The sequence below is a fragment of the Meles meles genome, chromosome 3, assembly GCF_922984935.1.
Source record: "Meles meles chromosome 3, mMelMel3.1 paternal haplotype, whole genome shotgun sequence".
NCBI classification, from domain to species: Eukaryota; Metazoa; Chordata; class Mammalia; order Carnivora; family Mustelidae; genus Meles; species Meles meles.
The window spans coordinates 93,142,766-93,167,674 of record NC_060068.1 but is presented as its reverse complement, the minus strand read 5'-3'; the positions used below and the strand labels follow the sequence as shown (position 1 = coordinate 93,167,674).

Genomic DNA, 24,909 nt, shown 5'->3' with positions numbered 1-24,909 from the left:
TATATGAAAGACCCACAGCTAATTCATCCTGCTCAAAGGGGAAAAACTGAGAGCTTTTTCTCTATAGTCAGGAACAAGACAGGGATGTCCACTCTCACCATTGTGTTAACATAGTAATGGAAGTCCTAACCTCAGCAATCAGACAACCAAAAGAAATAAAAGCCACCCAAATCAGCAAGGAATAAGTCAAATTTTCACTCTTCACAGCTATGATACTCTATATAGAAAACCCAAGACTCCACCAAAAAATTATTAGAAATGATACATAAATTCAGCAAATTGCAGGATATAAAATCAATGTACAGAAGTCTGTAGCATTTCTATACACCAATAATGAAGCAACAGAAAAAGAAATCAAGGAATCGGTATCATTTATAATTGCACCAAAACCCATAAGATATTTGGGTACCTAGGTGGCTCAGTCGGTTAAGCAGCTGCCTTCAGCTCAGGTCATGATCCCAGAGTACTGGAATCAAGCCCCATGTTGTGCTCTCTACTCAGTGGGAGCCTGCTTCTCCCTCTCCCTGCACGACCCATGCTTGTACTCTCTCTCTGTCAAATAAATAAAATCTTAAAAAAAAAACAAAAAAAAACCTAGGAATAAACTTAATCAAAGAAGTAAAAAGTCTGTATGCTGAAAACTATACGCTTATGAAAGAAACTGAAGACACAAAAAAATGGAATAAATTCCATGCACATGAATTGAAAGAGCAAATACTGTTAAAATGATTATACTACCCAAAGCACTCACACATTCAGTGCAATCCCTATCAAAATAACACCAGCATTTTTCACAGAGCTAGAACAAACTATTCTAAAATTTGTATGCAACCAGAAAAGACCCCGAATAGCCAAAGGAGTGTTGACAAAGAAAAACAAAGTGGAAGGCATCACAATTCCAGACTTCAAACTGTATTACAAAACTGCAATCATCAAGCCAGTATGGTATTGACACAAAAAGAGGCACATAGACCAATGGAACAGAACAGAGAATCCAGAAACAAACCCACAACTCTGTGGTCAACTAACCTTCAACAAAGCAAGCAGGAAAGAATAGGAAAGAATATCCAATGAAAAAAATTCATTGGGAAACCTAGACAGCCACATGCAGAAGAATGAAACTGGACCACTTTCTTACACTGTACATGAAACTTAATTCAAAATGGATGAAAGACCTAAATGTGAGAGACGAAACCAACAAAATCTTAGAGGAGAACACGGCAACCTCTTTGAACTTGGCCACACCAACTTCTTACTAGACACATCTCCAGAGGCAAGGGAAACAAAAGGAAAATGAAGTATTAGGACCCCATCAAGATAAAAAGTTTCTGCACAGCAAAGGAACAACCAATAAAATTAAATAGATATTTTCCAAAGACATACAGATGGTTAACAGAACAGACACATGAAAAAATGCTCAACATCACTCATAATCAAGGAAGTATAACGCAAAACCACAATAAGATACTGCCTCACACCAGTAAGAATGACTAAAATTAATAACTCGGGAAACAACAGATGTTGGCAAGGATGCAAAGAAAGGGGAAACCTATTGCACTGTTGGTAGGAATGAAAACTAGAGCAGCCACTATGGAAAACAGTATGGAGGTTCCTCAAGAAGTTAAAAATAGAATTACCCAATAACCCAGCAATTGTACGACAAACTACTTATCCAAAGAATACAAAAATGCTGATTTGAAGGGGTACATACACACCAAAATTTATATTTAACTATTAACAATACCCAAATTATGGAAAGAGCCCAAATATCCATTGACAGAATGGATAAAGAAGGTGTAGTGTGTGTGTGTGTGTGTGTGTGCGCGCGCGCACGCGCGTGTGTGTATGTGATGGAATATTACTCATCCATCAAAAAGAATAAAATCTTGCCATTTGCAACAATGTAGATGGAACTAGAGGGTATTATGCTAAGTGAAATAAGTCAGAGAAAGAAATAACGTGATTTTACTCATATATGGAATTTAAGTAACAAAACAGATGAACAAAGGAGAAAGGAAGGAAAAATAAGATAAAAACAGAAAAGGAGGGAAAACATAAGAGACTCCTAACTATAGAGAACAAACTGAGGGTTGCTGGAGGGAAGGTGGGCAGGGGAGGGGCTAAATGGGTGATGGGGCATTAAGGAGGGCACTTGGGATCAGAACAGGGTGTTATATGTAACTGACAAATCACTAAAGGCTACTCTTGAAACCAATGCTACACGATGTTAACTAACTCGAATTCAAATAAAACAACAAACAAAAAACAACAACCAAGATTCCATTATGATGAAAGAAATAAGTATTTTTAAGGAGAGAAGAGATGTGATCTGGTCTCAAAGACACTCCTACTCTATTAACAATAACTAGTTGGAAAATAAATTCCATTTACAACAGAGGACAATGTATAAAATATCCAGAGCTTAGATAAAGAAAAGTGCGAATTTACAAAGACAACTACCACCATTTACAGTAGTACCAAAAAAACATGAATGACTTAGATATAAATCTCACAAAATATGTGCACCGTTTGTACATCCACAGCTACATAGCACAGCTGAGAAGTTGAAGACCTAAATGAAATGAGAACTGTACCATGTTCATGATTTATCTGGAGAACTCAATTTTGTTAATTTGTCAAATCTCCCCCAAACTGATCTACAGACTCCACACAATTTCATTGAAATTATAACAGAAATTTTTATAGAAATACACAAAGTGATTCTAAAATTTAGGTGGACAAGCAAAAGAACTAGAATAGCCAAAACAACTTTGAAAAATAACAAAGTTGGAGGACTCACACTAACTGATTTCAAGAGTTATATCTGCAGTAATCAAAACAGTGTTGTATTGGAGACAAGCTGGACATACAGGACAAAGGAAAAGTAAATGAATTAAGTCAGAAGACTCTATATGGTGCTGTGTCCTATATCCACGAGAATACAAGGCCCAGGATCAAGGAGTGGAGTTTAAGAACAGCCCTACTTACCATCCCTCCCAGTGAACGATCCCCACAACTCTTGGCTCCATAGTTAGAGGTCCTACACCCAAAAAAGACACACAGGTTTTCTTGCCAAGAGACATAGCAAGGGCACTTTAGGCTCCTTGTGACAGGGAGAAGCACACAAGAAGTGGAATGGCTGTCATGGCAGTAGGGCCTCATCCTGACCAGCCGGAGGGTGGGCTGCTCTTATTGCAATAAGGACAGGAAAACCTGTGCTCCCTCTTGATACTTCTTAGTCCCACTGTTAACTGTGAATGGGCATGTACAGAAACATCAGGCTGACAAGTGTATGGTTATCAAGGGTTCAGATGCTCTCAGTAATGAACTTTGGGGTTTCACTACTAGGTAAACCACCCAAAGCTGTCCAAGGTGATAGCTGAGAGTGAGGGAATTTACAATGGCAAGTCGAGAAGAAAAAGGATGAGGACCAGCTATACCCATGAGACTGGCTTCAGCAAGAGGGGATGTATTCTTCCCAGTAATTTCCATTTCCTGGGTTTTGCCTCTGGAAGAAAGCCCATAAACATGCGTGGAGAAGCAGATGTGTTCAGCACAAGTGATGGACTATGTCAAGCAGGGCGTTCACAGTTCACATTTCCTTTCAAGGGACCAACAGCCTCCAGGACAGCCTGCAGCCTCTAGCCACTGTAATCTTTCACACTTCACCATGATGCTTACAGAACACTGGTGAGCACATGGTGGTTACTGGAGCCAAGCCAGTTCTACCAGAAGAGTGGGATTCCTCTAGCAAGCAACCATTTTCCAAGGACTTCCCAATAGCCTCATCGAGAATTTCTCAGAACTGCACCCTGTGGTCTTTTCCAGAGGTCAGACCTGCATCAGAGTCTGAAGGCACACCCAACCCCTTGCTCCCTTCTCCTGTATCCATTCCAGGTGCACCCCAAACCCTAACACTAATTTCCTTTCATATCCAGCCCCACACACCCAGGCCTGCCTCACTCCAAATCTTGTATGTTTGTTACAACCCTTCCATTACTGACTTCATATTATACTTAACTACAGCTCACTCCATGAGGGAAAAGAAAGAGCCACTCTAACTAAGGAACAGGTGGAGGGATTATTGCTTAACTCCAGCACCATAAAAAGTGAACGCCTCACTACTAACCTTTGAACTTCTTTCTCAATGAATACGAGGCATTGTGCTGGGTATGGGGGACACAGATAAAAGCAAATTTTTTCCCAGCCTTATCTTCCACCGCTCCCTGTGCAACCACACCAAACAAGTTTTTACATCCTCCAAGCTTACTTATGATGACTGCTCTTAAATACAATTCCCTCCACCTGGACTTCCTTGCCTGGCCAACACCTACTGATGCATCAAGACTAAACCCAAGTATCACCTCTGGAGCAAAGTATTCTCTGACTTACACAGCAGAGCTGATTCCTGAGTCCTCCTACAGCACTCCATAATCATTACAACTGTGACAATGAATTTGGATTTATCTGTCCTCCTAACTAAACTGGAAGTCTTTGAAGCATGGATCACGCATCCAAAGAGTTTAGCACTATGCCTGGCAAAATAGGAAGGGCTCTTTTGATACCTGAGAAGGGAAAGGAGACAAAAAGAGGAGGACAGCCAGAAGCAGCATACCTGAGAATCTAATTAGCAGGAATCTTAACAGAATGTATTAATCAAGTGAAAAGCTGACTGGACACTGGGTACTTAAAAATGCTGAGACGGACTTTGCTTTCTGACACTCCCATAAAACACCTGTCCGGCTTCTCCCACTCCTAAATTACAAGCTTATCAAATTCAGAGAGTGGTACGCCCTACCTTTCCACAGCTTTCACAAGGCTACTCTCACAGCCTGCAAGCCTGCAAGCCAAGTTCCCACTCTTCTCAGGACTTGGGGCATAGGGTTAACTGAGAAAATCTGTTTGACACCTATGTAATCTTTATCATTTTGTTTCCAAATCAACAGTATTTAAGAACCATTCTGATTCAATCTACCTTCTCTGGCCGAAAAAGCTTTCCCTTCTTCTTAGGGGAGCATGCAATGAACAATGTTCCCTGAATTTTCTGGATTCCCAACTGATGCTCCTCCATTCCCTATTAAGAATAGTCATGAGGCATCACGAATTCAAAGGAATGAAAGCTGGTTAAGGATTAAAGAAAAAAAAACTTATAAAAGAAAACATAGAGGGGCGCCTGGGTGGCTCAGTGGGTTAAAGCCTCTGCCTTCAGCTCAGGTCATGATCCCGGGGTCCTGGGATCGAGCCCCGCATCGGGCTCTCTGCTCAGCGGGGAGCCTGCTTCCCTTCCTCTCTCTCTGCCTGTCTCTCTGCCTGCTTGTGATCTCTGTCTGTCAAATAAATAAAATCTTTAAAAAAAAAAAAAAGAAAACATAGGTAGCAATCTCTTGGATATCAGTCACAGCAACATATTTATGGATATGTCTCCTCAGGAAAGGGAAACAAAAGCAAAAAATAAACTATTGAGACTACATCAGACTAAAAACGTTTGCACAACGAAGGAAACCATCAACAGAACCATCATCAATACTTTCAGTGAGTGGCCTTTTTCATATACATCAAATGATACATCTGATAAGGGCTTAATATCTAAAATATATAAAGAACTCCTACAAATCAACAGAAAAACAAATAATCCAATTAAAAATGGGCAGAGGACCTGACCACACATTTTCCCAAAGAAGACATACTGGCGGCCAAAAGAGACAGCAAGATGCTCAACATCCCTCATCATCAGGGAAATGCAAATCAAAACTATGAGATACCACTCCAACCAATCAGAATGGCTAGAATCAAACAGACAAGAAATAACAACTGTTGGGAAGAATGTAGAGAAAAGGGAACCCTTATGCCGTGTTGCTAGGAATGCAAGCTGATGCAGCCACTGTGGAAATCAGTGTGAAGGTATCTTAAAAAATTAAAAGTAGAACTACCATGCACCTAGTAATTCCACTTCAGGATATTCACCTGAAGAAAACAAAAACACTAATTTGAAAAGCCATATGCACTCCTATGTTTATAGCAGCATTATTTATAATAGCCAAGATATGGAAGCAATGTGAATCTCCATCAATAGATGAATGGATGTAGAAGATGTGAGGTAGCTAGCTAGCTAGCTAGACAGACAGAATGGAATACTACCAGCCATTAAAAAAAATGCAATGTCATTTGCAAAAACATAGATGGATCTAGAGGATACTAATGCTAAGTAAAATAAATCAGACAAAGAAAGACAAATACCATATGATTTCATGTATGTATGAAATCATCTAAAAACAAAACAAATGAACAACAACAAAAATAGACTCATAAATGCAAAGAACAAAACCAGTGCTTCCTAGAGGGGAGAGATATGGGTGAAATACATAAAAGAAATTAAGAGGCACACAATTCTAGTTATAAAATAAGTAAATCATGATACTAAAAAGTACCGCATATGAAATTTAATGAATAATATTGTAATAACTTTGTATGGTGACAGATGGTAACTATACTAATCGTGGTAAGGATTTTGTAATATATATAACTGTTGAATCACTGTGCGATTCACCTGAAACTTGGTAACAATACATCATAATATTATGTAACACATCGCTTCGATTAAAAATAAATTAACAAAATTAAAGTCTATCCACACCCCAATATTTAAGAAATTGCACCAAATTTATCCCCATGACTTTCTGACCTAAAACTTCTGCAGCCAGGCCAGTCTCCTCTCTGTTCCCAATACAGTCCACTTACACTTACACATTTCTGATGGGAGAGACTCTGTCTTGGTATCCTTGTTATCTGAAATATCCTCTCCCTTCCCGTCCCCTTTCATTATCCAGATCCTACCACATTCTCCCAGGTTGAAATCCTCTACCTCCTACTCCATTAGGTCTCAAACACTCCAATCCAAACCAAGTGGGTCACCAATACATTTCCTGCACCGGTTAGGCAGACAAATAATCATGGTATGGGGGCGCCTGGGTGGCTCAGTGGGTTAAAGCCTCTGCCTTCGGCTCAGGTCATGATCCCAGGGTCCTGGGATCGAGCCCCGCATCGGGTTCTCTGCTCAGCAGGGAGCCTGCTTCCTCCTCTCTCTCTCTGCCTGCCTCTCTGCCTACTTGTGATCTCTGTCTGTCAAATAAATAAATAAAATTTAAAAAAAAATAATCATGGTATGGTCTGGGACGCCTGGGTGGCTCAGTTGGTTAAAGCCTCTGCCTTCAGCTCAGGTCATGATCCCAGCGTCCTGGGGTCAAGCCCCGCATCTGGCTCTCTGCTCGGTGGGGAGCACCTCCTCCCTTCTCTCTCTGCCTGCCTCTCTGCCTACTTGTGATCTCTGTCTGTCAAATAAATCAAATATTTTTTTAAAAAGTCATGGTATGGTCTGGAATAATGGAGGGGAAGGGTAGAAGGTGTGGCAACTGCAGTCAACTTGCTCCATCTGAAGACCTTCGGGTTCACAAATTTTTTTTAAGATTTTATTTATTTATTTGAGAGAGAGAGAGAGAATGAAAGAGAGAGCATGAGTGGAGAAAGGTCAGTGGGAGAAGCAGACTCCCTGTCGAGCAGGGAGTCCAATGTGGGACTCGATCCTGGGACTCCAGGATCATGACCTGAGCTGAAGGCAGTCGCTCAACCAACTGAGCCACCCAGGCGCCTCCCGGTTCACAATTTTTTAAGACACTGTGTTAGAGCTATTAATATTAGGAGCCTTTGAGGAAAGGAAAGCTGGGGGAGAGAGGAGGGAAGGAAGATTTTCACTGCATATACTCTTCTATATTTTGTAAATTTTAAAATATAATTTTCACAAAATACCCAAAAGTGAAAAATAAAAGTGAGATGGGAAAAAACTTTAATGACTAAAAACACTATGCCATTCAAACAAAATGGATGCATCAACCAAAGGACTGTCAGTTTAGTACCTTAGTTTATTATTTGTTCCAGTTCGTTTGGGTTACTTAATTAAATAACACCTTGGTCCTGCTACTTGTCTTTTCACATATGTATACTCTACCTCTCAAGAGAATCCCAAGTTAGGGAAGAAAAGAATTACATTGTATTTCTTTTTTATCTCCTTCACTGCCTTAGATCAACAAACACATGCAATAAGTACTCAGTATTCGGAATCATAAATGTTTAGAATTTTTAAAGTCCTTGGGGCACCTGGGTGGCTCAGTGGGTTAAAGCCTTTGCCTTCGGCTCAGAGGTCGTGATCTCAGGGTCCTGGGATCCAGCCCCGCATCGGGTTCTCTGCTCAGTGGAGAGCCTGCTTCCTCCTCTCTCTCTCTCTCTCTCTGCCTGCCTCTCTGACTACTTGTGATCTCTCTCTCTCTCAAATAAATAAATAAAATCTTAAAAAAAAAAAAAGAATTTTTAAAGTCCTTAAAGAGCTAGGCCACCCTTTCATTTTATAAATGAAAAACTGATGCCTATAAACACTAAGAAACATATCCAATTATCACAGGACAGCAAAATCTCTCTCTCTCTCTCTCTCTCTCTCTCTCTCTCTCTCTGAGTTTACTATAAAAATAAGGATGGCCACTAGAGGGAGCCAATAGTCCATGAACTTGAAAGTGAGGGTCCTAAAACTGTTCCTTCAAAAGGTTGATGAAAAACTTTTCCCAGGGCCACAGAATGTGACTTAAGAGTCACATACCCAAACAATGTAAATTCAGATTTCTTTTGCCAGAGGTACAGAGACTTTCAAATCTCCAGCATTAAAAAAAAATGTTTTTAGCATATAGTAATATTGATCTTCTTTTTTTCTTGGTATGGAAGTCTATCAATTTTAACACACATATTCATCTGTATAACCACCACAATCAGGAAACAGAACAGTTCCATTATTACCCAAAGCTCCTCCTCTGACTTTATAGTCACCCCAACCTACCCACCCACCACCCACCCCTGCGCACACTGTAGCATTCTATTGTATTGATATAAAAATGTTTATCCATTCACCCATGGAAAGATATCTAGTTTGTCTTCAGTGGCTGGCAATCGGTATTAATACAGCTGCTATCAATATTCACGTACAAGCTTTTTGAGTCAAAACAGATTTTCATTTTTCCAGGGTAAATGCCGAGGGGGGGGCACTGAGTCATATGTAAGTATATTCTCAACTCTAAAAGAAAATTATAAACTTGCTTTCCAAGATGACAACCAATTCAAGCTTCCTGCCCTCAACAGATGAAATTTCCGGTTGCTCTATATCCTCTCTAGCTCTTGATATTGTCAGTATTTTTTTTTTAATATTTTATTTATTTGACAGAGAGAAATCACAACTAGGCAGAGAGGCAGGCAGAGAGAGAGGAGGAAGCAGGCTCCCTGCGGAGCAGAGAGACGGACATGGGGCTCGATCCCAGGACCCTGGGATCATGACCTGAGCCGAAGGCAGAGGCTTTAACCCACTGAGCCACCCAGGTGCCCGGATTGTCAGTATTTTTATTTTAACCATTCCAATAGACACAAACCAGCATGTTATCATGGTTTTAATTTGCATTCCCCTACTGCTAATCTTATTAAACATCTTTTCAAGTGAGTATTCTATTCATTTTTTAATTGGGCTGTTTGTATTCTTACTGCTGTTTTGTGAGTTCTTTACATATTCTTGAGAGCAGTCCATTGTCTTATATGTGGTTTGCAAATATTCTCTCCCTATCTGTACCTTGTCTTCTCATCCTCTTAATAGTGTCTTTCACATAGCGAAAGCTTTTAATTTTGATGAAGTTCAATTTATCATATTTTTTCTTTTATGAATCATGCTTTTGGTGTCATGTCTAAGAACTCTTTGCCTAACTCTTGAGCATAAAGATTTTTTTGCTGTCTTAAAATTTTTACAGTCTTGGGGCACCTGGGTGGCTCAGTGGGTTAAAGCCTCTGCCTTTGGCTCAGGTCATGATCTCAGGGTCCTGGGATCAAGCCCCACATCTGGCTCTCTGCTCAGCAGGGATCCTGCTTCCCCCTCTCTCTCTGCCTGCCTCTCTGCCTACTTGTGATCTCTGTCTGTCAAATAAACGAATAAAATCTTTTTAAAAAAATTTTTTTTACAGTCTTACACTTAAATCTACAATTCACTTTGAATCAACTTTTGCATAAAGTATTGCAGTTTACTTTTTTGCACATAGAGGATATATATCCAGTTGTTCTAATACCATCTTTCCACTTAGATTGCTTTTACACCTTTGTCAAAAACCAAATGGCCATATTTGTGTGCGTTTCTGAACCAGCAATTCTGTGCCTCCAGTCTAGGTATCTAGCCCTTCACCAACACCACAGTCTCTATTATTTTGGCTTTATGTAGAAATCTTAAAACTGGGCAGCATGATTCTTGCTTTTTAAATGAAGAACGTGAAAGTAATATTATTCAATAGAGCTGATAATATCCACATAACAACTTCTAGTTTCAAATTAAAATCAGTATTTTGGAAATAGGACAGAATAAAAAGTAAATATGAGGGAAAGGGAACAGAAAGAAAAAGTGAAATGAAGAGAAAAAAGTAAAAAGTAGTAACATGATAGAGATACACATAAAGAGATAGAAACACAGAAAGAAAAAGGAGGAAATAGAAAAAGGGAACAGGGAGAGGTGGGAAAATGAAAAGAAAATGGTTCTCTACATATTGGACCTCAACCACTACACCTAAGCCAGTGAATTCCTATCTGTGAACACCAAACACCTTCCCAATTACAACTACCCACCAGAGCTAGGTAGCATCAGTAATGAGAGCAGGTCAAGGGCTGTGTCTTACCAGACCAGGAACCTCAGCCTCCTAAAGATCTACAGCAGGTCAAATGCTTTCCTCATTAAATCATCCAAACAATTATCAAAATGGCACTTCAATTTTTATGTAACCCATTACAGTAGGTTTAAATACTCCTGTATAACTGCCTGTTCACATAAGTTAAATGGACAGATTCGATGATCAGTGTGGAATTTCCTTAACTAGAACATTCCTGGTTTTTGGTTTAAATGTTTCACCAAGAGAAAAACATCTGGTTCTTTTGGATGAAATATCCACCCTGTCCACCTCCCAGGGTGCCATGAAGATCAAATGAGATGATGGAAGGGAAACTGCTTTATAAACTAAAAGTTCTTATACAAATATACATAAATGCCTTTCCTCATCAGAGGTACAGGACTAGGAAACTGTTAGACACAGACGACAGAGTCTGGCTCAACTATGTAGACCCTTGAGTGGCAGCAAATTCAGAAGTCTTTCCAGATAGGCATTAGAAACAGGAATGACAAGTTTAGTAACTAGCTCTAGGTACTTCTCTGTAACACTCTGACTTATGGACATTTAGATGTTGGGATCTTGCTTTCTTTAACAAGAAAATTCACTATTTCCTTCTTTTTTCTATACTTATCTCTTTGATTCTTGAGAAAATCAGGGTTAACAAAGATGAATGTAATCACAGAAGAAACATGACACACATTCTTTTAAAACTAGAAATAGGATTGGACATATTCCAAAATAAAAGCTTCTTCAACAGATACTACAACATATACAACATACATGTGTGTATGTATGCATGTGCATTTTCTGTCCTTAAAAAAATGCTGTAATGGCCTTCGGTATTTCGTGTAGCTTTCTTTAACTTATAGACCCAAGAAACCATCCACCCCCAGCTATATTTATAAGCGCTTGGGCTAATGATGTTTACCTTACTTCCCCTATTTGACAACCATGGCTAATCATTTAATGTATTACCCAGTACTTAAAACATCACTGGAATTCTATAAATATATAAACACATGGTGGCCACACCAAATACTTCTTTTTTATTATTGTGTGTTTACTCATTCAGTCACTAATTTATTTACTAGGTTAAGTCCACCTCGTGCTGTGGAAATGGAGGCAATATAGCATACCATAAGAAGACAGGCTTCAGATACAGACATCTCAGTTCAAATCCTAACTCTTCTTGGTCAGGATTCATTTTTTTTTTTTAATCCAGCTGAGGGACTCTAGAAAAGTTAATAACTTTGGCCTTATTAACTTCCTAATCTTTAAAATTAGGAAAATACACTGTATCAACCGATGTCGTGTTAAATAACGATAATGTGGACATGTCGGCACATCATAGGTCCTTGAATACCTTAGTTCCTTATGTGCTAGCAAGAGCGCTCAGCTGGCCATTCCAGCCTCTTTGACACTGCTTAGAAAGGACCCCCATCCATAAGGCTTGATATTTAAAAGCCCGTTCTGGAATTTCTCCACCTCACTGGCTCTCCATCTATTTTTAAATCTAACCTGCCTCTAGGTCCTAATCTCACTCATCTATTTCCATTATAATGTGGCAGCAGTCCTATTCTACTAGGACAGCAGCTGGAAGGAGAGCAGGTAGGGCAGCCCACCCCAACTCTTGCCTGGAGCCCTAGCACGCAGGTGTGAGGATCCTGAGCACCAGTCCCAGAATCTGCATGCGTCCAACAGCTGCCTCCATGCTCATTAGCTCATTCTCAATTCAAGGCACATGCTCCTAACAAATGATTTACATATGCACATAGATTTTATCCCTGATTAATCTGAGAAATTGGCAAACGTCAGTAGTTAGAATACAAAACTTTCACTCAGGAAATTGGAAAGCTATGAGTTTCCAGGTGGTAAATAATGGAAGAAAATCCTGCTCCCTCTATGATTCACAGTATTACAGAAAGTAAAGGGAAAATCATTAATAGACAAATAGAATCTGTCTGGGCACTTGAGGTTTTAAAGGGGGCTTCCTAGTGACATGAAACATACCCTGACACTGCTGGAATTCCTAGAGCATGCTCCAAATTCCCTCTCCTGAGGATTCTGAAAGCCTGCTGGCACACAATGGAGTTACCCCATTTAAGGTCACAATAGAACAGATTGGAAGCTACTCATCCAGAGGTTTTTTTTTGGAAGTGTTCTCGCTAAGTTGTGATGGGGTATAAGCAATTAGTTTCCCAAGAGAAATAATCACTTACAAATTCCCAGTGAAGTATGGCATGCAGAACCAGGGCTAGCATCTCCACTGCCTAAGGTTAACAAACACTGTGGTCTCAGAATAAGCTAAAATCACCCAAGATCCTAACTAAAAGTTGGATGAGCAAGCCAGAAATAACTGCCAAATGGAAATACAACTATTTGCCCTGATGACAATCTTGATATCTGGAAGCTGAAGATTGCCAACAAAATTCTATAAAGAAGTTCAATGTTAGGGGCGCCTGGGTGGCTCAGTGGGTTAAGCCTCTGCCTTTGGCTCAGGTCATGATCTCAAGGTCCTGGAATCGAGCCCCGCATCGGGCGCTCTGCTCATCAGGGAGCCTATTTACCCCTCTTTCTGCCTACTTGTGATTTCTCTCTCTGTCAAATAAATAAATAAAATCTTTTTAAAAAGGAGAAAAAGAAATTCAATGTTAAACATGCAGCAATGTTTAGGGTTAGCCTTGGTGCTGGAGGCCACCCTCACAGTGCTCTGCAACCTCTCCTAGCAGCCAGTCCACAAGGAGCCAAAGAAATGGTTCAGGTAGGAATAGACAGGTTTTCTCTGCTCACCAAGGGTCTCAGTGGTTCCAAACTGCCTCACTAAACGTGTTGTAAGGCATTCTTCATTTTTCTTTTGGAGTAAAAGAAAGTAAATGTTAAGGGTCCATATTCTCCATTTCTTCTTTTAACCCCCACTCAGGTTCTCAGCCCTCTGGGTGGCCTGTCAATAACTCAACACTTCCTCTTTTCAGGACATGTGCAGCTTCATTTCTCTTTAATATTCTCCGTGTTCCTAAAGCTTAGATAGGTCCCTTCTACCTCAAGCAATAAAACCACCTAGCATGTAGTGAAAAGGAAAGTCCAAGCAGAGAGACATGCATATTTTCCTTGGATTATCAGGTGGTAAGTGTCCTATCACAAAATAGCACTAAAACATGAGCAAAAACATTTGGAGAACAGCAGACATACATTGCCAAGGTTCAACTGAGACAAAGGGAATTCTAGCACAATTCTTCATACATGCCCAACATCTGCTTAAAGATCAGACCCACTCTGCCACTAACCCTGGGTATACACCCCTTCTCACTGCTAGAAAGGTCCACCCCAGAGCTGCTCTTTCATCCTTTCAGATTCTCAAAAAGTGCTATGGCCCTCCTCCCAGGTGTGCAGAAGGCATGAACAGATGTCCTTTCTGAAAAGTCACTGCAACTAACCACACTAGGGGGTACTCTACAGGCCCTGGAACATTGCAATAGGTTTTATTTTAACAACACACGTGGTTCTTCACTCAACAAATCACAAGTGGGAGCATCATTCCACTGGAAAAGAGAGATTATTCCACATGAGGAAGTTTCAAGAGACTGACCAAGTCCAGTCATCCTCCCCACAGTCCTCCTCTTCAGGGTTTACTTGTCATCCTTACCTGTACAAGTGACGATTGTCTTCAAAATCTTCCTGACCCCATTTTCCCTTGATGTCTTCAATAACATGATTCTTGAGAAATTTTTTCAGCAGCTGAACTGTTTGTTTGCGGGTCACTTCTGGGCCAAAGTTCTGACTGCACCTCAACAGCTCGTGCAGCCAATCCACAGCTTCGGCCGCCGTGAAACAACGTTCATAACTTTTGAAACGACAGCGATGTTTCCGTAAGGGCATCCTAGCACGAAAAAGCTCAACTGTTTCATTCCACTGGGGAAGTAAAGGAGAAAAGTATTTAGTAACCAACTGATTTTTTTAAAAGGTTATTACGTCCCAAATACTTAAGACAGTGAATGCAGTTCTTCCATTGAAGAGACTGCCTTGATGACAGAGACTCGAATTTTTTTTTAAAGTAGGCTGAATGGAGGAACAAGGTGGAACTAGAGTCGGACACTTAACCAACTGAGCTACCCAGGCACCCCATGGAATCATATAGATTTTACTTTTCTTCTGGACATCTTATATCAAGATTACATTTTATTTATGTTATTCATCTATGTTAATGCGTATGACAGTAGTTCATTTTTATTGCTATGGAGTATTCCATTGCATGAATAAATCACTATTTATCTATTCTTTTTTTTTTTTTTTAAGAGTGAGAGCAAGAGAAAGAATGAGCAAGGGGAAGGGCAGAGGGAGAGACAGAATCCCAAGCAGGCTCCACACTCAGCGTGGAGCCCAACTCAGGGCTCAATCTTACAACCCTGAGATCATAACCTGAGCTGAAATCAAGAGTCGGTCACTTAACCAGGTGAGCCACCCAGGCGCCCCACTATTTATCTTTCCTTAAGTTGATGGACATTTGGGTTGTTTTTTTCTTCTAAGAATAGTGCTCCTATGAACACTGTATTTTTTGGTCAACATATATCTATGTTCTGTTGGATATATAATTAATGGAAATTGCTGGAGTATGAGGTATGCACACATTTAACTTTTACAAAGGTTGCCAAACTGTTTTCCAGAGTGGTTGTACTGGTTTATATTCCCATTAGCAACATAGGAGGTTTCCAGTTGTTCTACATTCTCAGCAGCACTTAGTGTTGCCTCTCTTTTCATTTTAGCCATTTTGGAGGCATGCAGTAGTATTGCATTGTGGACTACTTTTGCATTTCATTTCTAATTAAAAAGTTGAACATCTTTGCATATATTATGGTAAGTTTAAAGATCTTTTCATGTGAAATGCCTGTTCAAGTTGTTTTCCTTTTTTTTTCTATTGGAGTGTCTGTCTTTTCAATCATGTTTCGAGGAGTTTTTTTGTTTGTTTTAGAAATTCTAGTTAAATGTTATCCTACAGAGGCTTGTCTTGTTTCTTGTGTGTTTTTAAGATGTTAAAAATTATTTAAATCTGGACCAACTTAATTTGGAGGATGGCATATAATAGTGTCAAATGAAGTAGAAAGATTAATATATACCTAAGGCAAAATGATGTCTGAATTTGGTTATAAGGAAGACAAGATTCACAATCAGAGTAGAATTCAACTGCATCAAGTTAGAAGGTAGTTAAAGAAAGTAGAAAAAGTGAATGACCAATTAAGCGTTTGCTTGCTGAATCCCTACTGTGTGTTGGGTGCTGTGCTCTATGTTCAGGGTGCATGCTTACACAGACCCAGACTTGGTCCTCGATGCCCCTGGTGTTGTGTGGAAGAAGAGTGGACCACCGTTGCAGAGGGGGTTGGGCAGGAGGAGGAATGAAGAGAAACCTGGAAGAAAAGGCCTGATCAGAAGGGAAAAGGAGCCAGAAGGGGGAAAAAAATAAAAAGAATATGCCGAGATCAGAACTGTAGTTGTTAGAAAAAAGATTTTCTGATTTCAGTGGGAAGGGAGGAGACAAGTAAAGATTCAGTTTGTGCAGTGATACACCTGAAAGAGAAGGCTGGGAGGAGGGAGAATGTTTTATGAGAGTACGACTGTGAGTTTCCAGGACATTAAGGAAGGCTGGCAGGAAGCCTAGGGTCTGAAAAAGCTGTTGGTTTAACTATGTAGGAAGGATACCATATGTGAATCCTTAAATGAAATCATTTAATCTAGGGAAGGCTGATGAAGGGGTGGATGTCTAAGGTTTGTTTTTGTTTTGTTTTGTTTTGTTTTAAATAGGAAAATATTTTGCAGATTTTTTAAACATGTTTTGACATCAGGCACTATGTCTCATACATCTCTCATTTTTTTTCTCCCTATAATGCTTTTCATGTAATAAACAGTACTTATTCATTGAATGAAGGAAAATCATATTAAACATAGGGCTCTAAGAAGTGAATTACACATATTTGGCTCAGTTTTACCCATAGTTTTGATCATTTGTTTCTCATTAATGTAAGAATCCATTAAGTTCACGTGAAAGGACAACTTCGTAGTAATATCTCCAGTATATACTTATTGAATGAATAAAATACATTTTTAAAAGTTATTTTTTTTTCTTTTGAGTAGGAAGTTTGCAAATAAAAGATTGTCAAGGCTGGGGGCACATAGGTGGCTAATTCAGTTGAGCATACCACTCTCGATTTCAGCTCAGGTCTTTATCTCAGGGTCATGAGTTCAAGCCCTGCATTAGGCTCCACACTGGTCATGGAGCCTACTTTAAAAAAAATAAAATAAAAAAGAACAAAAAACTATATGGTCCATTTACATAAAGTCAAAGAGCAGACAAAAACTAATCCATGGTATTAGAAATCATAACAGTGGGGGGCACCTGGTGGCTCAGTGGGTTAAGCCTCTGCCTTCGGCTCAGGTCATGATCTCAGGGTCCTGGGATTGAGTCCTGCATCGGGCTCTCTGCTCGGCAGGGAGCCTGCTTCCTCCTCTCTCTCTCTCCCTCTCTCTCTCTGCTTGCCTCTCTGCCTACTTGTGAGATCTCTCTCTGTCAAATAAATAAAATCTTAAAAAAAAAAAAAAAGAAATCATAACAGTGGTTAATTTGTAAGTAGGTCAAAACAAAGAAAGGCAAGGGGTACCTATGGAGTGCTAGGAATGTTACATCTCTTGATCAGTTACACAGGGTGCTCACATGAAAACTTACTGAGTATACTCATTTCATTATACCACCTATATCTATAAACACAAACATAAGTTTTAAACAATCTCCACATATTTTTTTTTTTTTAAAGATTTTATTTATTTATTTGACAGATAGAGATCACAAGCAGGCAGAGAGAGAGAGAGAGAGGAGGAAACAGGCTTCCCGCTGAGCAGAGAGCCCGATGTGGGGCTTGATCCCAGGACCCTGAGATCATGACCTGAGCCGAAGGCAGCGGCTTAACCCACTGAGCCACCCAGGTGCCCCTCCACATATTTTTAATCACTGTCATTTTAATTCTCTGCTGACACCTAGCCTTCGTATTAGTCTTGATCAAACATGTTGGGATTGGGGAAGGAAGAGGAGTTAATAAGAAAGATTTTCATTTATTTTATGTTGACTCAATTATCATAATCATTACCAATTAAACTTAATGCATAGTACTTCATACATTACTTAATAAATGTAATGAAGACATGGGTCCCAGGAATCCTATATTTCAAACCAGAAGTAAATATGCCTAATAATTGACTCAAGCTGGTGAGTAGTTCCTCTACTTATTTTAATTAGGCTATAATGCACATTGTAACAAATTAAATGCAGAAGCATATACAAAAGAGATTGCTCAGTCCCTCTCGGATCCCACATACCTATCACACACATAGAATTCTTCCTTTTTTAATGTATGTTATTTATTACTAGGATTGTTGTTTGCTTTCCTTTTTAAGAAAAGTGATCAACTGGGGCGCCTGTGTGGCTTAGTGGATTAGGCCTCTGCCTTCAGCTCAGGTCATGGTCTCAGGGTCCTGGGATAGAGCCCCATATCGGGCTCTCTGCTCAGCAGGGAGCCTGCCTCTCTGCCTACTAGTGATTTCTCTCTGTCAAATAAATAAATAAAACCTTTTTTTAAAAATGTGATCAGTCATACTATACACACTCCCCAGTTTGTTTTTGCACTGAACACAGCATAGATGTCTTTCTGTGTCAATACCTATAGATCTAGTCCACTCTTATGAATGAATGAATGCCATAATTTACTTAACCATTTTCTAACTGATGGGCATGGATCTGTTTCCACATTGTTCTTTCAAAATATTACTTTAAAACCCCTGGGGCACCTGGGTGACTCGCTGCTTACATATCTGACTCTTGATTTCACCTCTGGTCATGAGGGCCCTGAGAGAGAGCCCCACCTCAGATGGGGTGGGCTCTGTGCTCTGCATGGGGTTGGCTTGACTTTGTCCCTCTCCCTCCCCCGCACTTACCCGTCTCTCTCTCTCTCTTTCAAATAAATAAATAACCTAAAGGACCAATGTTTTTATTTGTGAAAGAATGGATTTATAAATTTTATCAGCATATTTAAATCAGATGTAACAATTCACAGTCCTACCAGCTATATAAGAGCATGCTGCCATATCTGCGGCCATCACTAGATGTTACTATTTTCGTTTCTGCCAATCCATGTTCAAGAAATGATGTCTCTATACTTTGTTTGTATGTTCCTATCTTCATCTTAAGTAATCTTTATTTATCTGAGACTTGACCTTTTTCTATTGGGTTGTCTTCCTCTTTTTCTGAATCAATTTTTTTAAATGTTTAAATCTAGCATTTAAGTCAAAGTGCATAGAAGTAAGGAAAGTTAGTCTATTTTGTTCAGTTCAGTATCTTCACAGCTGAAGACAGTGCCTGTCTTATGGTACATGTGTTTAATAAAGGTGCTCTGAATGAATATGTAATATTAATCCTTTTAAAAAATATTAGAATTATTTTCTCCTGGCTAATCAATTTATGTGGTCTCTAGCTATATGAAGGTTTTGTTGATGGTGATGTTAATGAAACAAATATATCTTTATTTTCTTTATAGCTTCAGGATTTCCTAAATCCTGAATCCCCTTAGTTTAGAGGAAGGAAATTAGAGATATCCCCACCCAGTGGTATTAAAAATATTTATCAAAGTTTTCTTTTAATATTTTAAAGGGATTTTAAAAAAATATTTGAATCTTCAACTAGAATTTTTTATGGTGGGAGGAGAATATCTCTAACTTTATTTTTTTCCAAATGGAGAGTCAATTATGTCACCCTTTTTTCAGTGAATTGCAAAATTAAGTTACCTTACATAGTATCTTTCTTGATTCTATTCTGATCTCTTTTTTCTTTCCCATTGAGCTATTTATGTCTTCCTATGCAATAGTACACCATTGTGATTACAGTCAATTAATACTAAGTTTAAATGTCTGGTAGATCAGTCACCTATAGTCTCCTTAATTCTAAAACTTTTACTCTTCTGAATGACCTTTTCATTCAGTGCATTCTACACACAGGAAAAAAAAACAAAAAACATTATGTCTGGATTTTTACTGATTCTGTTGATAGCTGGTTTTTATTTCACACTAGAAATTTTTCTTTTTTTTTTCTTTAAAGATTTTATTTATTTATTTGACAGAGATCACAAGCAGGCAGAGAGGCAGGCAGAGAGAGAGGGAAGCAGGCCTCCTGCTGAGCAAAGAGCCCGAAGCGGGGCTTGATCCCAAGACCCTGAGATCATGACCTGAGTCAAAGGCAGAGGCGTAACCCGCTAAGCCACCCAGGCGCCCCTAGAAGACATCTTTATCAGGGGCGCCTGGGTGGCTCAGTGGGTTAAATCGGGCTCTCTGCTTGGCAGGGAGCCTGCTTCCTCCTCTCTCTCTGCCTGCTTCTCTGCCTACTTGTGATCTCTGTCTGTCAAATAAATAAATAAAATCCTAAAAAAAAAAAAAAGACATCTTTATCAGAGCTCACATCTCTTAAAAAAGCAACTTATAAAATGAAATGTTTAATTTATGTTGATTTTAATGGCATTTATCATTATGGATTATATTTACTCAATACATGAAACATTTCAGAATTCTAAAACCTAGTGAGAACCATGATCTTTAAAAAAATAAAATAAAGTGGCGCCTGGGTGGCTCAGGTGGTTAAGCATCTGCCTTCAGCTCAGGTCATGATCCTGAAGTCCTGGGATCGAGTCCCACATTGGGCTCCCTGCTCAGCAAGGAGTCTCCTTCTCCCCCTGACCTTCTCCCCTCTCATGCTCTCTGTCCCTCTGTCAAATAAATAAATAAAGTCTTTAAAAATAATAATAAAATAAATAAATAAATAATAAAATAAAATAAATTAAAAAAAATAAAAAACCAAAATCTCTTTTCCTACTTACTTCTAAAAAGAATTATGTTGTTATTTGGCTACTCCAGCAAAAGAGAAGAATTATGGTTGCTGTAAAATAACTCGAAATTCTCAGTTACACTTGGAAGGAAAATATCCTATATGTCAACAAAGAACAAGACAGAGCTTAAAAATGTGATTTTTTTCCCATGACATATTATTTGGAGAGAAAATCTTTATAGCAAAGGTAACAAAAGAGATTTGTTCGTGATTTAAAAAACTTTGTATTACTTATTTATCCCTTAAGCTAGGGATCTGAAATAAGGACTAATACAACTGTTTTTACTTCACATCATGAGCCAAAATACAAAATACAGCAGTGAGTGTTGAAACGTGTTTCCTGTTCTTTTCTCCAGGATACTGATTCCATTTCCTTCCTTCTTAGTACCAAAAATATTGTGATAATGGTGTTATCATGCACCTGGCCTCAGAGCGCAGAGACAACCAAACTCTACATCTAGCTGAATTTGCCAAGACTAGCAGGGAGAACCTGATCAAGTCAGTTCACCCCTTTAGGCCTCAAGAGGAGGAGGAAACCGAACTAGACAATTGTTCATGTCCATTCTAGTTCTCAGATTCAGTGACAGCTGTAGGTATTTTAAAGTTTACCACTTGCATCAGATGATAGAGGTAACTCAGCATTAAATTCAAAGACTCAGTAGATTAAAGCAGTTTTTATAAAAGCAATTTTCTTTCTGCTCATTATTTCTATTAAAACGATGAACTATAGTTCACCCTTGAACAAGAGAGGTTTCAACTACATAGGTCCGCTTTATATACAGATTTTTATCAACAAATACAGTACAGTACTGTCAATGTATTTTCTCTTCCTTATGATTTTCTCTTTTTAAAAGATTTTATTTATTTATTTGGGAGAGAGAGAAAGAGAGCACAAGCAGAGGGGAGGCGCTGGGGGAGAAGCAGACTCTTTTACTGAGCATGGAGCCTAAGACCCAGGATTCAGTCCCAGCACTCTGATCATGACCTAAGCTGAAGGCGGAGACAATCGACTGAGCCACCCAGGCACACTTCCTTATGACTTTCGTAGTAACATTTTCTTTTTTCTAGCTTACTTTATTATAAGAACACAGGATGTAACACATACAACGTATAAAATGTGTTAATTGACTCTTTATGTTATCCGTAAGACTTCCAGGGAACAGCAAGCCATAAGTAGTTAAGTTTGGGGGGAGTTATACATGGACTTTCAACTGCACATGGGTGGGCACTCCTAACCCCCACATTGTTCAAGGGTCAACTGTATTTGTATGTGGGTTACAAAAGTGAAAGCTATTTCTTTTTTTTTTTTTTTTTAAAGATTTTTTATTTTTTTTTATTTATGACAGAGAGAGATCACAGGCAGAGAGGCAGGCAGAGAGAGTGAGAGGGAAGCAGGCTCCCTGCCAAGCAGAGAGCCCGATGTGGGACTCGATCCCAGGACCCTGAGATCATGACCTGAGCCGAAGGCAGCAGCTTAAACCACTGAGCCACCCAGGCGCCCAGTGAAAGCTATTTCAATGAAGATGAATAAGTTGCTAATTTAACTTCCATATTCACCATGTAATGACTTAGAGTCAGTCATTTGATTTTTGGCATAATAATTTACCTCGTCCATAAAATGTTATTTTCAGATAAGACTTTGGTGCTTTAGAAAATGGAGGTGTGGGCGCCTGGGTGGCTCAGTGGTTTAAGCCGCTGCCTTCGGCTCAGGTCATGATCTCAGGGTCCTGGGATCGAGTCCCGCATCGGGCTCTCTGCTCCACGGGGAGCCTGCTTCCCTCTCATTCTCTCTCTGCCTGCCTCTCTGCCTACTTGTGATCTCTCTCTGTCAAATAAATAAATAAAATCTTAAAAAAAAAAAAAAAAAAGAAAATGGAGGTGTACATGGTTTGAAAAAGTAAAGGGAGTCATGAAAGGAAGAAGTAAAGACCTGCTCCTTCTATGCCAATGATTTTCCCAAGCCTTTCCTGAGGACTGAGTTGAGGGTGATCTTGGGAAAAGGGGGAAACGATAAGCGGGGAGAGCGAGATGGAAAGGTGAGCTGGGGAAGGTAAGTAAAGAGAGGACTAGTCACAAACTTCGTGATTTACCTGGTAAAAGTTGTAAGGCACAACTGAATTATGCTCCAAGAAACATTTGTACATATAATGAGGTTAAATCATCTATAATGATGACAGAGATCACAGAGGTAAAGCAGGAAAACTCACTTTTTTAAAAAAAATTTGCTATAGTTTTCTGTGCTTCCAAAATCTTGGTTTAAGATCAAAGGTCTCAAATAGAATAAATTTGACAAGTGAATGGACCACCTGGGAAGTTCTGGTAAAATTGAAGTGCTTTCATTAATTAGTCACATAATTAAATTTCCTGCTTAATTTGATCAGTCTTAGCTAAACTTGACTTGAATATCACTTCTTTGGGGCTGACAGCTTCTGGAGAACAAAGAACATGTTTCTTTATAAATTCCTTTGATAATATGTTAATGTGACTCAGAATGAAGCAGTGCCTTATTACATAGGTACTATACATCCACGAAAAGTAGTAATTCACACAATTCAGTGAGTGAGATTTAAAACAGTTCCAATTATGATGTAACTTTTTTAGTCTAAAGTAGGAAGGATGAGAACTACCTACCCCAAGATTCTGAGCTTCTGTTTCCCTTGCATAAGTGTTGTGAATAAATTTAGGGGAAAGGGATGTTTTCTCCCCCCACAAAGGAGAGTAAAGTTTTCGAAAGTCCCTGATGAAGCACAATCTCTATCTCATCCCTAAACATGGACCTACCAATAGCCCAGATTCCAGATGGTTCCAAGTGATAGAAGCAATTGTGAAGCGTAAGTAAATACGAAAACATTCAAAACAAAACAAAAAAACTGTGTCCCCTGTCAGCACCATCCACATCTCCTAGAGGCTAGCCCAAAGGAAAATCTAAATTTATATTTGCTGATTTTTTTTTAATGAATGAATCATTATATGCATGCCTATAGCAGATTGTTGGCAAAGATGAGTGCGGTAACTCCTCCCACCTTGCGCCTATCTTTTCCGGGATATCCGTTAGGTTACACAATGAGACTAATTCCCAAATTATATGTGGCCATAAGTGTTTTACCATTGGGAGGAGGGTCCCCTCCTCCCAATTACCAGCAGGCTTCCATAGAAAGTCTCCAAACACCTGCAATTGACATTACCAAATTGTCACCACTTATTCCATTATAGTGATCCTTTAAAACGCAAATCACTAAAATCACTTGCTCCAGGTCACAAAGAAATCAACTACGCATCAGAACCCTGAATACCAAAGTTCTTCTCCCAGGAGAAAAAGCAGCACCCTGGACCTTCAATGTCTGTAAAGGCTCTTTCAGAACATCCGTTCGGGCCAACCGCTGATTTAGGTCGATGCTGACAGAACCAGAAACGCTCCCTGGGAGACAGAAAAGCGGCTAAGACCCACGTCCGTTCCGGGCACCGTTAGAAAGAACCTCAGGTGTCACCACAAGTGACACTCAGGACGGAGACACACCCTGCCCGTTCTGTGGCGACGGGTGAGTGTTACAAGGGGTGGAGGGCCCTGAGGTTACCCACGCCGTCCTTCCTCTCCCCGCCACAGGCGTCCGATTCCAGAGGACAAAGGGGGTGGGGGTGGGGTCACCCTGGTCTTTCCGGAGCTTTAAATCCGAAGGCATCACTTACTGTAGAAAACCAGGCCAATGTCTCGGGAATAAAACTGCTCCCACCCACTCCTGTCGAGCTCCTGAACCGGTAAGCCTTCCTTTAAGAATCGTTCAGAAAACGGCCGCCCTGAAAAAACGGGTCCCTCCTCGGGCCGCCCCAACCTTGCCGAGGCGAGGACTGAAAAGCACGCGGCCCACGGCCAGGCCCGGGGACCCTGGGGCCGGTGGCTTTGCCCAGGCCCCGGCACCGGCACTCACCAGCTTGGTGGCCCGGTACGGGCCGGGCCCCACGATGCGGTGTTCCATGGCGGGTACGCAGCTGCTGCGGTGGCGGCGGCGGCGGTGGCCGCCCCAGCGCGGATCCCCGCGAGCTGGCTGCGCCGCAGTTTGAATTGTGAGCCTGTGCGCTGCGGACGCTGATTGGGTGGCGCGGAGACACGTGACGGGAACTGAGAGGCGGAGACACCCAGATCTTGGGATTCCCGGCACACCTCCTCCCAGCCAGGTAGGCGCGGTTGACTGAGCCGGCGTCTCCACCCAAACTGCTGTGGCCCTGGGAGCTCTGCTCGCAGAGCGGCCGGGGACAGAGTCGCCTGTCCACCTT

The 24,909-nt window shown here is 40.2% G+C and overlaps 1 protein-coding gene across 1 annotated transcript in view; it reads right to left on the bottom strand.

Annotated features, from left to right (window-relative positions):
• The window catches only part of DEPDC1B (DEP domain containing 1B), an 81,923-nt gene extending 57,248 nt beyond the window's left edge, over positions 1–24,675 (bottom strand). The window contains exons 1-2 of the mRNA XM_046000129.1: positions 24,564–24,675; positions 14,371–14,636 (exon numbers count right to left, since the gene is read on the bottom strand). Coding sequence (XP_045856085.1) covers positions 14,371–14,636; positions 24,564–24,611 — 314 coding nt within the window. The 5' untranslated portion in view covers positions 24,612–24,675. The remainder of the gene's footprint in view (positions 1–14,370; positions 14,637–24,563) is intronic.
• Between the last annotated feature and the right edge of the window lie 234 nt (positions 24,676–24,909).